The following is a 15,122-nucleotide window of genomic DNA, read 5'->3' as shown; positions in this document are numbered from 1 at the left end:
TCCTAAATCTAGGAAACTGCACACCAAAACCTGCGTTGAAAGAACGTTAAGGTTGCTATTGTCAAGCACTCAAAAGTTAGGAAATGCCACAATTAAGATTGCCTGTGGGTTAACAACACTGCAGACAGGAGTTTAAAGTACATTTTACAAAAAGACATTTTAAAATGTCAAACTATTATTTCTGTTCATATTCAGGGTTTTAAAATCCATTTATGGGAAGAAAAAAAAAAGTTTTGGACCAAAGATAACCTTGCTAACCCAGACCCTAAAACTGACACTTGAAAGTAGTCTCTTCCTACTTCTCAGCAAAAATTTAATAGCAATAGACAACACTGAAATGAGGCTGCCTACTACTCAAACATCATTTACTCTACAAAAATACTGTTCAGAACATTATGAATGTAACAACAAATGAATTAAAGTTGTCAAAGAAATTAAGTCTATTTTATAGTGCATTATATATGCTCTTAGTTCATGTCTTACTAAATCTTGTACTTTAACAAGTAATTCGCAATCTGATTTCCTACTCATTAGCACTAATTGAGGTTCTACTATAGTTATCAGTGCCACTGTAAGACTGATGTCTGTAAGGAATTTCCTGTAATTAGGACTTAGTTGGTTTCATTTTGAAAAGAGGCTTCCCCAGTGACCCGCAGCAGTATTCAGTGACAAGGGACAGACACCTCCCTTTCCCCCCCCCACACCTCCAGTCTTCATACACACGAAAGTCACAATGCTTGGCCATCATGAAGGTGAAGCAAGTGACATGCTTTACAAGTGTGAGTGATCCTCCTCTAAGAGAATTAACTAACTTGACACCTAAAGTCCTACTCCCAGTTTAAACCCATGTAATCAATATATTACAAGCCTCGAAGTTCAAGATTTATTCTGCCAATATAAAGTTATGCCTCTAATCCAGATATTTATAGCTCTGTATTCTAGAATGATACATAAAATTGATGCAAGTGTAAGATTGTTCATAGAATAAATCTGTTGCTATTACTTAGATCATGCCAGCAACATGCTGGGTTTAACCTCTGTGCCTCAATCTCCCCATCTGTAAAATTGATATAGTCATGCTTTTCCTCCTTTTTAACATACTTAAGTATCGACAGACACAAGCCACCATGTCAGTGCTAAGTATTCTCCATTTGGAGCCCAATCCTGCTTGCATTTAAACCCCTGGAAACAGGACTGAGCCCTCCTGAGTTCCTTTGCGGAGAAGTCAGCCTTTCAAGATTATAGGAAGGATCAGTTTAATACACCCTTCTGCTATCACTATGGTTTCAGTCTTTTGAAGAGCCGAGCCCGATAACTCCTGCTGATGTTGATGGCAGTTGTCGATTTATTTATTATTTGTATTATACCAGCAAACAGAGGCCACAGCAGAAATCCAGCGCCAATGTGTTAGGTGCTGTACAAACAAATGGTAAAAGGTAGTCCCTGCCCTAAAGAATTTACAATCTAAATAGACAAGACAAACAAAGGCTCATCATCCCCATATTTCAAATGGCAACATGAGGCACAGAGAGATTAAGTAAGCATTTAAGAGAAACTGCTGATTTGGGGTATCGCATTTTTGGGTATACGACTAAAGATACCTTAAAATAGGCCTGATTTTCAGAAAAGGCTGAGCATATGCCTTCTGAAAATAAGGCTCTTTTAAGCTGTCTCAAGATGGGCACACAAAAATTACAAGTCACATAGGAAAGTTTAAGCTTAAATAAGTTGCCCAAAGACACACAGGAAACCAGTAAGGGGGGTTGGAAGTTGAACCTATGTCCCACGGGTCTGAGTCCAGGGCCTCCACCATAAGAGCATGTTTCCTTCCCTCCTACGTGAACGCCACTAGCCATCACCTTCAGCCCACAACCAAAACCTCTCCAACGCATCATCAAGGATCTACAACCTATCCTGAAGGACGACCCATCACTCTCACAGATCTTGGGAGACAGGACAGTCCTTGCTTACAGACGCAAATACTCACCAGCAACCACACACCACACAACAGAACCACTAACCCAGGAACCTATCCTTGCAACAAAGCCCGTTGCCAACTGTGTCCACATATCTATTCAGGGGACACCATCACAGGGCCTAATCACATCAGCCACACTATCAGAGGCTCGTTCACCTGCACATCCACCAATGTGATATATGCCATCATGTGCCAGCAATGCCCCTCTGCCATGTACATTGGTCAAACTGGACAGTCTCTATGTAAAAGAATAAATGGACACAAATCAGACGTCAAGAATTATAACATTCAAAAACCAGTCGGAGAATACTTCAATCTCTTTGCTCACTCGATTACAGACCTAAAAGTGGCAATTCTTCAACAAAAAAACTCCAACGAGAGACTGCTGAATTGGAATTAATTTGCAAACTGGATACAATTAACTTAGGCTTGAATAGAGACTGGGAGTGGATGGGTCATTACACAAAGTAAAACTATTTCCCCATGTTTATCCCCCCCCCCCCAGCTGTTCCTCAGACTTTCTTGTCAACTGCTAGAAATGGCCCACCTTTATTATCACTACAAAAGGTTTTCCCACCCCCACCCCCCCCACCCCGCTCTCCTGCTGGTATTAGCTCATCTTAAGTGATCACTCTTGTCACAGTGTGTATGGTAACACCCCTTGTTTCATGTTCTCTGTGTATACTAATCTTCCCACTGTATTTTCCACTGTATGCATCCGATGAAGTGAGCTGTAGCTCACAAAAGCTTATGCTCCAATAAATTGGTTAGTCTCTAAGCTGCCACAAGTCCTCCTTTTCTTTTTGCGAATACAGACTAACACGGCTGCTACTCTGAAACCATTCTTTTTATGACATCTGTCCCATCTCATAAACACCTTTTGGAAAGGGATGAAAGGTTCAGATATGTTGGTGATGGTAGGGCATATAAGAACATAGATAGGGTGAAGGGGCAGAGACTCAGGCTACGCCTACATTTACAGCCATGTGTAGAGTACAGACACTGCACGCCCAGCTGGCATGGGTATAAACAGCAGTATAGATGGTGAGACACTATTTAGACAAGCAGAGTAGAGTTCCCTACACATCTGAACCGCCAGCGTATAGACCTTACACAGTTCTCCACATGCCCAAGCAATGCCCCTCACCCCTTTGCTGCTATTTTCAGCAGTGCACTGTCCCGCTGCCAGAGTCTGTCATTGTGGTGTGTAACTACACACTGCAGCGACAAGAGCTGAGGTGCAGACTGCCTTTCACTGCCACATGCAGCTATATGCCATGCGTTACTCTATATGCTACTGTACGTGTAGAGACAGCCCTGGAAAGGGTCCAGCAATTTCATTAGGACTACAGTCTTTTGCATGCAAAATTGTCCAATCTAAGCTCACCACAATCCTAACAGAATCAGTACGCTCAGAGGATCCCTCTACTTGAGGGAAATGATCTATGTACAACACTTATCAAAAACAGGTTCTCCCCTCAACTGGTGCCACAGCTTAACTGTGACTTTATAGAGGACAAAAGTGTTTTCAGCATCATTATGGAAAGCATGATGAAAACATGCTCCTGGTAGCCACATCCTGGAGCACAAAGATGAAACTGCAAAATGCCATTTCAAAATGAAAAACTGGATCATTTTCGATGGTACTTCAATTTTTCAGCAAGATAAGTCAGCATTTTTACCGTCAGAATGGCTGGGTATTTAGATGTCAACTTATAATGAGGTTCACTCTTTCCCCTCGCTCTCAAAAACCAGTGGAAATACAATTAACCTGCATTTGTAATGCTGATGATGAAAGGCTGCTTTTTACTTCTATTTCTTGCTACTTAGTGGCCTGTGTATACTCAGCAGTTCTGAACAGCTAGGAATGTGTACTAGTTTCTCTGCTTCCTCCTGTAAAGCAACGTACTGAGAGGCTCACTCAGTGATGTCAATGGATGAGCTGCTGAACAACAAGTAAAGGAGATTCTTATGACAGGGCTGATGCTTACACAGTATTTATACTGATGGTTACTATTAACTCTTCAGAACAAACAGCTTTCAGAGATTTTTTTCCTCACCACTGAATCCAAAGTATTTCCTCCACTTGGTTAAAAAGGAACTGTAGTCACAAAATTTACTCTGGCCCAAGGCATCCCCACTGCTCTGTAAGCAGGGGACTCTTATCTGGCTAGGACAGCACCAAGTTGGGTGCCATCATTCCTCTTTAACTCTTCAGAAGTCCCGCCAGGGTGTACAGTAGGGATCTACTTCTGAGGTAGTGGGGGGTCCTACCCATTCTCTACGGCATTCTCTCTGCACTCTCAACACCAGAAATGGGACATACTTTACTGGTGAGATCGCATTTGGTAACAAGAGATGAAAAGCAGGTACGAGAAATAAGTGAAGATTTAGCGTCTCTCCAGCTACCACACTTTAAACAATTTAAAGATTCTTTTAGTTCTAATTACCTCCCTCACAACTTTCCCATATAAACAGTATATCAACTTCTAAACCCTTTTCTTTTCTAAACCTTTCAACAGATCTGAAACCTATAAGGTTTTTTAGAAATGCCTAGTTAAAAAACTTTATTTTAACCCTCCCACACACAATTTCTTCAAGATTTAGAGCATTGTCAGGGGGATTTCTTGGACCTTATCTACTGATGTGGATTATTGATATGGAATATATTTAAGGAACAGACCTTCCTCATGCTCCCCATTTAGCGTTCGACTGACAGCATAAAACAAAGCCATCAGTAATGAAGAGATAAGAGAACTGCTCTTCAAAAGCCTTGTAAATATATACACCAGGAAAAAAGTCTCTAATAGTCCCTCACCATCCCATGGCTGGGTTTATTTTATACTCTCAGTCTGACTGGATGCTTGATTGTTAAGCATCTAACATCATTCACAATGCTTACATCAGAACAGAAAAGACCTGCAAGACTTGGAGTCTAAACCTTGCACACTCAAGGCTCCTATTAAGTAGAAAAGTTAAGCACATGCATAAACATCTTCAGGATCAGGACTCGGTCTGCAGGAATTGACAGCGAAGGGCTCCCCACTGGCTACAGGATTTAATAACTTCCAAAAGATGAAGTTTTAAATATCATAATACTACACTGTAAAATTCTGAAGCAAAAAAAGAAAAAAACAGATCAAAATATGTCTGTTTAGGACAGCAGTCTAAATCCACCTCCCTCCCCCAGTATAAATTTTGTTCGTATCTTATGGGTGGATTGAAAATTAAAAGCATCAGGGATTAGTCAATGGCAGTATGAGCTGCAAATTTCCATCCTTCAGCGCATCTTGATAGAAACCTATGACATGGCATATGTCATCTCAGATAGTGGCTAATACCAGATGTTTCAGAGACAGGTGCAAAAAACCATTGGGAAAGCTTCTTCCTGATTGGCTTATGCCCTGACGCATGAGTTTCTCACTTCCAAACTCTTTGGTTTTTTGGTTTTTTTTTAAAAATCCTTATTAATGTAACAACTATACCAAAGTCCATTTTTTAAACTCTGCTAAGCTGTTGGCCTCAGTGATATACTGAGGGAATGTGTTCCATAGGCTGAAAACAGTTCCTTGTATTCATTTTAAATTTTCAACCTTTGTTTCGCTGAATGTCATTTGTTCTTGTTTTGTGAGAGGATAAACAAAAGTTATTTTTATTTTTAACTCATGATGAATAAATTGAGACATATGATGTGTCAGAGAAAGTCTGGCAAGATTTTCAAAGCTGGTTGCTGTTACTAAGCCTTTTAGTTTTAGCCCAGTTTACTTAGCTAATAACTATTCTGATGTAACGAAACGGACATTGTGATTCCAAGGCAGACACCAGTTTGATTTCCAGCTACTCAGTTAAATGCGAACTTTGTAAAGAGAATCCCAAACTAGGGAAATTTTAAAAATCTCTCCCATGGTTGATAATACTGGTTCAGCGGGTGTATGAAATGCTGGGAGAGCCTTAGTGTGGAAAGCCTGATGGGTGTCACCACCATTTTCATCATCATGCTACCCAAACCTGAAAGGTGTGAGTGCTAAAAACAGCATCAGGCACTTAAAATAGGGCTCCTAAGATTACAAAACACTGGTATTTGTATCCATGGGACATTTTTCAAGGATTTCCATAGTGCAGACAGGGCTAGCTTGTTCAAAACTAACTTACATATGGTCATCACTAGCTTTCTCATCTCAATCACAAAAGAAAAATAATTAGAACCAATACTTTGTTCTGATACAGCACCTTTCATCTGATGATCTCAGAGCAATTTAACAACAATAAAGGGACACCTTCAATTTGAAATCTTATCAATTTATGAAAAGGTGAGACATACTTCCCTGTGCCAGATTGTGCAGTCTGAATCACATTTGCCTATTTTTTCCTCGAAAAACCAAACAAACCACCCATTTCTCCGCACTGTTTCCATGTAAAAGATCCACATAAATAGGAGACACTGAATGACAACAGAGTCAACCAGTGAAAGTATCCTCCCATGTAGTGTTATCAAAGATTCCAAAAGAAAAAAAAACTTTTTTAAAAAGTCAATTATAGTGTTTTGGGGGTGTTATTTGTAACAAGAGATAACATGCTCAAGTCCACACAACAAATTGAAGGCAGAGCTCGACACTGAACTGTGGAGTACTACTCCAAACCCTTGACTATCTTTCCTTCATAATGTGACTTATTTCATCAAGGTACTGACTTTCAACTGATTGCACAGTCAAGCAGATAGGGCCGAAGGCATCAACTTCTGCAGAATTTAAGTATTCGTTTAAAAGAGTTTCTAGCCCTTGCATAAAGAAAGCCTTCCAAATGTGAACTGAATGCAACCCAAAAAAAGTGTTCTCTTCCCCAGTTTGCAGGCAGACAGCTTAAGAATCTCTGAAGCTTCTCAGACCTTTTCCCAAGTTCCAGTGCAAGTAAAATGACTAGACTTTGATTACAAAAAAAACCAAACAAAAAACGAGGAGTACTTGTGGCACCTTAGAGACTAACAAATTTATCTGGCCATAAGCTTTCGTGGACTAAAACCCACTTGCCCCAATAAATTTGTTAGTCTCTAAGGTGCCACAAGTACTCCTCGGGTTTTTTTGCCGATACAGACTAACACGGCTACCACTCTGAAACCTGTAGACTTTGATAAGTATTTCTGTTTCCTTTCAGAACCATTTGGGCAGCACTGAAACCTACAAGAATTACATCCATTTCACTCTATAGGTATTAGGAAAAGCTATGAGTGGCAGAGGACGCATTTTGCTGAAGCCCCAAAGAACTTTATCAGCTTAAAGCTATTATATATCCAAACTGTCAGTGGTTGAGTTCCTACAGCATTCTACCACCATACTTCCAAGGGTGCTTTGTTTTAGTATGCAAGCAGGAAGAGCTCTCAGATCACAGGAATCTTACACATAAACACGAGCTGTAGCTCACGAAAGCTCATGCTCAAATAAATTGGTTAGTCTCTAAGGTGCCACAAGTACTCCTTTTCTTTTTGCGAATACAGACTAACACGGCTGTTACTCTGAAACCTATCTCCTCACAGTACCACAGTCGTCAGAGGACCAAATACTCAGACTTTAAGGTCAAAAGGGACCACCACCCTGATCATCTAGTCTGACTTTCTGCACATTGTAGGCCACAGAACCTTGACTACCCACTCAGTCCTGTAATAGATGCATAACCTCTGGCTGAATTACTGAAGGAATCACCTCTGCAGGGACGTACTACTAATTTTGTCTTCATGCTAGCTCTGTTTATCAGCAATCTAGAGAAGAAACGATCAGTTGTGACTATGGTACATTGCTGTATGATTAGTTATGAACTACATACACTAAATTTAAAGGTTTTTCCATCTAGATTACTAAAGAAAAAGCATGCAGAATGAAATACTTTCTGACTGAAATGCAACATCTCTTCTCTTCAAAGTGCCCTTAACTCTATAGAGCACAGCTTAATGGGTACCAGTCTAGGAACAACACCTGAAACAGGCTACTGCTATCATGGGGCAACTTGAGGAAGAAAGGTAAATGTATTTACAGAACTCCACTTGTGACAGCTCTTGGTGGCTTCAGGAACCATTACTTTTTTTTCTTGGAGGCTGCCATCAGATGCTGCAGAATGAACACTTTCATTTTTTTTTAAATGTAATCCTATAGTCCTCATCATTACTTCCATTGCTAGCTTTCTGGAGTAGCGACAGCATATCCACTATACGTGTGTCTAGTACCTAGTACAATAAATGCATAATCATCAACCTCTAGCTGCTAATGTAACACAAACAAGTAATAGTCAACCTCACAGAACACCTTCAAAATATCCTCAAGTGTATCAAAGTGACATCTGCCCAAGCCTGAAGTGGCCTGATATCTGAAAAAGCTGTGAACTGTCCAGCTTATCTCAAAGTGGGGTTAATGCTGAAGCCCAGCAATGCTCATTTAAACATCAACTTTCCATTGTAGATCAGTGAGCCCAAGAAAAGAGGAGGATATTAGAAAGAACTGCACCACCTACAGCAAGAGGCATCTCTTCTTGACTAGCCATACTGTGCCCTGTAACAACACCTTTACCTAGCTCACGCGCTATTGAATCCAAAGGGGAGCTGGATTCCAAGGCAGAGTGGCTCGGCTAGGGAGATACAAGCTAACCCACATCACCACACAAGAATCTGTAACCTTATTCTCACCACCCCCTACCTGTATCCCCACATTACAGCCACCTGCCCCCAGCCCTAACCCATGCCCCCCAGCCTCCCCCAAACCCCCTCAGCCCTAACCCCCCCCAGCCTAACCCATCCCCCTAACCTCCCAGCAACCCGATCGCCGTCCCGCCAGCCCTAACCCATCCCCCCAAACCCCCCTCAGCCCTAATCCATCCCCCCAGCCTGCCCCAAACCCCTCTCAGCCCTAATCCATCCCCCCCAGCCTCCCCCAAACCCCCCTCAGCCCTAACCCCCCCAGCCCTAACCCATCCCCCCAGCCTCCCCCAAACCCCCCTCAGCCCTAACCCATCACCCAACCCCCCCAGCCCTAACCCATCCCCCCAGCCTCCCCCAAACCCCCCTCAGCCCTAACCCATCCCCCAACCCCCCCAGCCCTAACCCATCCCCCCAGCCTCCCCCAACCCCAACCCATCACTCCCCAGCCCTAACCCATCACCCCCCAGCCTCCCCCAACCCCCCCTCAGCCCTAACCCATCACCCCCCAGCCTCCCCCAACCCCCCCTCAGCCCTAACCCATCACCCCCCAGCCTCCCCCAACCCCCCCTCAGCCCTAACCCATCACCCCCCAGCCTCCCCCAAACCCCCCCAGCCCTAACCCATCCCCCCAGCCTCCCCCAACCCCCCCTCAGCCCTAACCCATCCCCCCAGCCATCCTTTTGTTCTCCTCCGATCGCCCTCCCCCCCAGCCCTAACCCATCCCCCCAGCAACCCGGCCTCGCCCCCAGCAGCCCGGCCTCGTCCCCTCCGCGCATCCGCCTCCCAGGAGCCAGTTCGCCCTCAGCCCCTCCCCCAAGGCTGCCCTCACCTCGCCCCCCGCTCCCCACCCGCCTTTCTCCCGGCCGGGCCCCTCAACAGAGCAGGGCCTCTACAGCGATGCGCACACCATACCCCACTGCAGCCACCATTGACCCCGCGGGGCCTCGGTCAGCTAGGAGCCACACCCCCTTTCCGCCCCAACCAGCCAATCACTTGCCTCCTTCCTCTCACACGGCCACTACTAGCCAACCCCGACTCTCGTCTTTCTGGGCCGTCCCAACAACACGGCGACGGTTGGCTGGGCTCGTGACGGGGCGGCGTGATTGGATGCAGTGTCGCCGGCTCGGGGGCCCCGCGCCCGGATTGGTGGGTTTGGCGAGGGAAGGGGCGGGGCGAGTCGCCTGGGACACGGGGCTGGGGGCGGGGTCGGCTCCCGGAATGGTCGGTCGGGCGCCTCCATCTTTCCGCCCCGCGCCCAGATGGCACAAAGGGGCAGCGCCGACCGGCCGCCGGCCTGAGCGGGGGACGAGCCCGGCACCGCCCCGGTAGGTCCCGCGACCGCAGGCGCCGAGTGGGAGCCGCTCAGGGCCGGGAGCGGGGGCTGGCGACCCCCCCACCCCCACCCCGGGGGGAGATGCTGAGGGGAGAGGGGCACTGCGAGCCCCCCTCAGGCGTGGGGCTGGGCGGCTCCGCGGGGCCGGCCCGGGCTGGGCGCTCCCCTGAGGAGGGGCCTTTCCGGGGGGGGGCTCCTCGGGGACTCCTGGGAGGAGGGGTGGGGGGCCCAGGGGGCGGGGCTGAGGGATCCCGGGGTGGGGGCTGGGCCCGGGGGGGGGGTCTCCCGGCCCCGGGGGGGATCCCAGGCACGAGGAGGGGGCTGGCCCGGCTGGAGGCGGCCGAGAGTTACGGGGCCGGCTGGGGTAGCGGGGGGTTCTGGGGGCAGGCTCGCCCCGCCTCGGCGGGAGGGGGGGGTCTCGTTAGCAAAGGGCCCGGCCCCTGTGGCCTGGGGGGGCACCGGGCTGTGGAGCGGAGCGAGGGTCGGGGGCCGGTTGCCCCCTCCCGGCAGGCGAAGGGGCTGCGGGCGGGGCAGTCGGCGCCGACCGCCTGGCCGTGGTGCCGGGCTCCCGGTTCGCCCCCGGCGGGGCGCGCTGCAGGTGCCTGGTTTGACTCGGGACGGCGGGGCGGGGGGGAGACCAGAGCTGCGTCCTGGGCAACCCTGATCTGCTTCTGCTCTGGGGAAGTCACGGTTGTGAATGCGGAGGCTGTACCACTGCCTTAGTAAGCGCGGGGAGTAAGGGAAGGTGGATTGTTGCAGTGAAGTTGGGCGTCCTCTTGTTTGCAGACCCCGCTTCCTGTCTCTCCCATACTTGGCAGTGGACTTTGGTGTGGCTCTGTCTAACGTGCGAGGGTTGCTGTGTCCTTCTGGATTTCTGGTCCTGCTCGATAGATGCATCCTTGGCAGTATTTGTAAAAGGCCGCTCTGAAGTAGAGTAGAGGGTAGACCGGCCTAAAGGTAATGACAGGTGTCAGAGGAGCAGCCGTGTGAGTCTGTATTCGCAAAAAGAAAAGGAGGACTTGTGTAAAGACTCAAATAAATGCTCAGATAAATGTGTTAGTCTCTGAGGTGCCACAAGTCCTCCTTTTCTTTGTGCATAAAGGTAATGGAGTGCCAGACATGGCCAGAGGGTCTCCGTATTATACATGCAGTTGTATCTAAATCAAGGTAGATCTTGCTGTCCTCTCCCAGGTAGAAGTCAGAGAGACTGCTTGTGTGAGGAAAACGAGCAGGAGCAATGTCTATATTAAAAAAAATAAGAAGTGAGACCAACAATATTTGGGGCTGTATCCGTACTCCCATGAGTAATCCTTACTCATGCAAGTAGTCTTGTTGCTTCCAGTGGAGCAACGTGCATGACTAAAGTTATTTGTGTATTAAAACAAATGAAAAAAGGACCCTTTACTTTTCTGTTTTTTAGTAGCATATGATGTCAAGGCCCTGACTCTGCAAGCACTCAAAACATATTTAACCTTATTCACACCAGCTGTGCTTAAGCACAAAAGCGTGCTGTAGTGCTTTGGTGAATTGGATGCCAAAGTGAATCGGCTGCTATTTTTTTAAAGTAATTCAGCCAAAAAGGTGAATTTAAAAATGAAAATAGAACTTGCTAAAAAAATCCACAAACCAGGCTGCAGGTGACATCGAGCACAAGAATAAATGTTAACTTATTAACAGCATCATAGACTTACTTCCTAGTTCACAAAAAAAGCCCTAATATATTGGGTTGCAATGAGTTCTCTGTTATGTATAATATGACAGAATGATTGATTGTTTTAATCCAGGATTCCTTCTGGGAGCTGGAAAAACCCAGAAGGCTTTCAGAGTCTCTACTTTTTTTTAAAATCAATGGGAGAATCTCCTGAAGTTAGACGCTTTTTAAACAGTGTGTGGCCCACTCTCTGGCTAAATATAAAACAAATTTTCTTGCTTATGTTACAGCAAACATCTTCATAAACCGACTAAAAAATTCAAGATAAAATTTATTTTTACTACTATTTTACTTTGTAATTTTCCAAGCTAAGAGAAAAACAATGAACTAGTCCGTTTAATCTTTTCTGTTAACATGCTACCACCATTCTATATTAATTGCAAATGTTACATACAAAAGGTCATTTCTTAAGACTTTTGTTAATCATGGAAACATTTCAAATTGGGCTTGAGGGTTTTTAAATTTTTTTTTAGTCTTTTTTTGTTAAGGTGTTTCGTTTTTTTAACAAAGCTTATTATCTTGAGCCATATTTCAATTGATGTATATATTCTGTACCTATTATAGCCTTATTAGTTGGTACACACACAGATCAGTTGTTTTTATTTTGCTTTTTAAGATTTTTTTTTTTTCTTAGCAGCTTCACCAGATGCTGCATTTTGTGTGTGGATAGGTGGTAGTAAATAGAATGGGACACATTGAAAAGTAACCTGGAAAGAAGAAATTAAGTGTGCACTCTTCCCTCCCCCCCTCCCACTGCTTTGGGATGTTTGGAGAAGACTAGAAATATTTTGGGTATTTTTTTTTAAATCTATGGTGTTTTATTTACATCAGCTATTCAGTTCTTGTCTTCTTCACCCTGGAAGACTCTCTTCACTGGAGAAGTAGTGACTTATAAGGGACTGAAAAGTGAGCAATAGAGGACAGGGAAGGGACTCTTAGTCTCAGTTCAAAACTCTGATTTTTAATACCTAACTCCAGTGTTGAATAAACACTTGGGAAATAATATCCTTGTTAGATCTTGAATGCTCCCACTGCTGCCTCTCTTAAATGTTGAGAGAGAGAGAGCTCATGAGATGGGACATCTTCTGAGATCCCCAAGAAGTCTTCCAGGAAAAACCAGAAGACTATGTTGCATGTACACACCCTGAAATACTGGTACAGGCCACTGCTGGAGACAGTATACTGGGCCAGATGGACCAGGGTCTCACCCAGTATGGCAACTGTTAAGTCCTTATGTTGAAACTTCTTGGGTTGGGGGAGAAACTCGTTCAGTCCTTCTTGTTTTCTTCATACATCATATTAAATTAAATGGACAGAAGTGTAGTGGGTTTTTTGTAAATAATTTGCAGGCCACCTTTCATACAGCAGGAGTTTTTTATTATTTGTATTACAGTAGTATGTAGAGGTCCGAGCCAAGATGAGAACTCCCAACTGCGGTAGCTTCTATATATAGCCATAGCAAGAGAGTCTGAGAGGGTCCCTGGCCTGAAGAGCTTACAGTCTATATGGACAAACACAGGCACTGGGTGGGAGAAAAGACATCGTCATTGCCATTTTACAGATCAGGCACAAAGAGTTCAAGTGTCTTGCCCAAGGCCGCACAGGTAGTCTGTGGCAGAGCCCACTCCTTAACAACAAGACCATCCTTCCTCTTGAGACATTTTAAGATATTCCCCTTGAATTAACAGGAGATTGAAATTCTTCTGATGTCCTCCTTCTGAGCCAGTAGTCAGTTTTCCTATTCTTTAAGAATGTAATTGGTAATTATGCTCTACCCCATCCCCCCATGTTGTCACTTCAGTGTTTGTTTTGCAGGACTAAGATTGGAGGTTCTAGACATTACCTACATTCTGTGTTTAGGCAATTGTCTGACAACTTACAGTTCAAACTTCTAACTGAGCCAGCTCTGAATTTCTTTCAACAGTGTTATCAAAATCTTTCACACATCCAAAACTGTTTCAGCATATTTTATGCATCCATAATACATTAGTCATACTACCTAACTGGAGAATTACCATTGTAATACTGTATATCCTAGCGTGATTCACAGGGGTATGGCATTTATTTTTGTTGGTACAAATTATTTTAATTCTCATTTTAAGTAGATTTCCTTGTAATAAATGTAAAAGCTACATCAATAAGATATTGTTTTATTATTTTAAAATGTTACTACAGTACTAGTAGAAAAACTTCTCCTCTGGGCTTTAATACATGGACAGAATGTTGAGTGAAGAATTTAGTTTTTTCAGCTAGACAAGTTTTAAAAATAGTCCATTTAGAAAGAATAAATATTTAATCCCCCCTCTTACTCAAATTTCCAGCCTCTAATATTTGCTGCCTGAGGGAAAGATTATCCCAAACCCTGAATTGTTTTTCCTTCTTCAATTGAATGTCATCTGCAACTGATCACAATCTTTTTTCTGAGTCCTCTTTCTATGAACTTTCTTCTCACTCACAGGAGTAAGTTCCTCTATTGCTGGCCAACTCGGAAACTTTCACATTTCTGTTTTAGTGTGCCTGCATCTCTCTTGCTCACAGGACTGGGGTTTGCTGTATTTCCTGTCACTGTTATGCATTTCTGAAACATAGGTGTGTCCTTCTCTCTGCACCTCTTCAGGCAAGGGCTGAGCCAAAACACTTTCTGACTGCCCCATCGTGCTGGATGTGATTCATCCTTGCAGCTGCCATGAAACCTTCATGTTCCCGTAATCCTTCCCACTTGCTAAAGGAACCTGATTCTAAAAATGTGTTGGTCATTTCAGCTTAACTCAAACATTTACTTAAAAGAGAAGCCAGCTTTTACCCCTTTGCTGTATCTGAAAGTTGGTTTTTGGAAGCAGTGTCCTGTTTTATCAGGATTCATGTTGAATAGCTTGGTAATGCTGGAGTGTGTCAACAGGAGAACTAAGTTAGCCTTTTAAACATTCTGTCACACAGAGAGGACAATACTATCCAAATATTAAGTTACACTAGCACGAGAAGAGAAGCAATCCCTTCCTCCCAAGATAATGAGAGCCGTGAGGCCTAAATATTTAGTAAAACGTTTGGGAGAGAACAGTGACAGAAGAATCTCACGCTTTTTTAAAGTTACATTTTGGTAGCCCTGGGGATTGATATCCTTCATTTATCTGCACACGAGATACAGCATGGGCATGAAAGACACAGAAGGCAATTGTCCTGCAGTGGTGAGACCTTGTCTGGAGTACATAATCCAGTTCTGGGCGCTACACTTTAAGAAAGCTGTGGGCAAACTGAAGAATGTCCAGCGGAGGGCAACAAAAATGATAAGGTTTGCAAAACCTGACCTATGAGGAAAGGTTGAAAAAACCGGGCATGTTTAGTCTTGAGAAAAGAAGACTGCAAGGGTCCCTGTTAAGTCTTCAAATATGTTCAGGGTTGCTCTAAAGAGGATGGAGTT

General features: G+C 44.6%; 1 protein-coding gene across 5 annotated transcripts in view; it reads left to right on the top strand.

Moving 5' to 3' along the window:
* CPNE2 (copine 2) overlaps nt 1-15,122 on the top strand; it is a 205,538-nt gene that overhangs the window by 180,761 nt on the left and 9,655 nt on the right. The window contains exon 14 of one of the 5 annotated variants that reach the window (XM_073307439.2): nt 7,130-7,443. The exons of 3 other annotated variants lie outside the window; for them this stretch is intronic. In XM_073307439.2, coding sequence (XP_073163540.1) covers nt 7,130-7,190 — 61 coding nt within the window. In that variant the 3' untranslated portion in view covers nt 7,191-7,443. Of the gene's footprint in view, nt 1-7,129; nt 7,444-15,122 lie in introns of those variants that run through there. One more of the 5 variants, XM_073307438.2, reaches the window with a different exon arrangement.

This window comes from Lepidochelys kempii, chromosome 12 (assembly GCF_965140285.1).
Source record: "Lepidochelys kempii isolate rLepKem1 chromosome 12, rLepKem1.hap1, whole genome shotgun sequence".
NCBI classification, from domain to species: domain Eukaryota; kingdom Metazoa; phylum Chordata; order Testudines; family Cheloniidae; genus Lepidochelys; species Lepidochelys kempii.
This window is presented reverse-complemented; position numbering and strand designations above follow the sequence as displayed.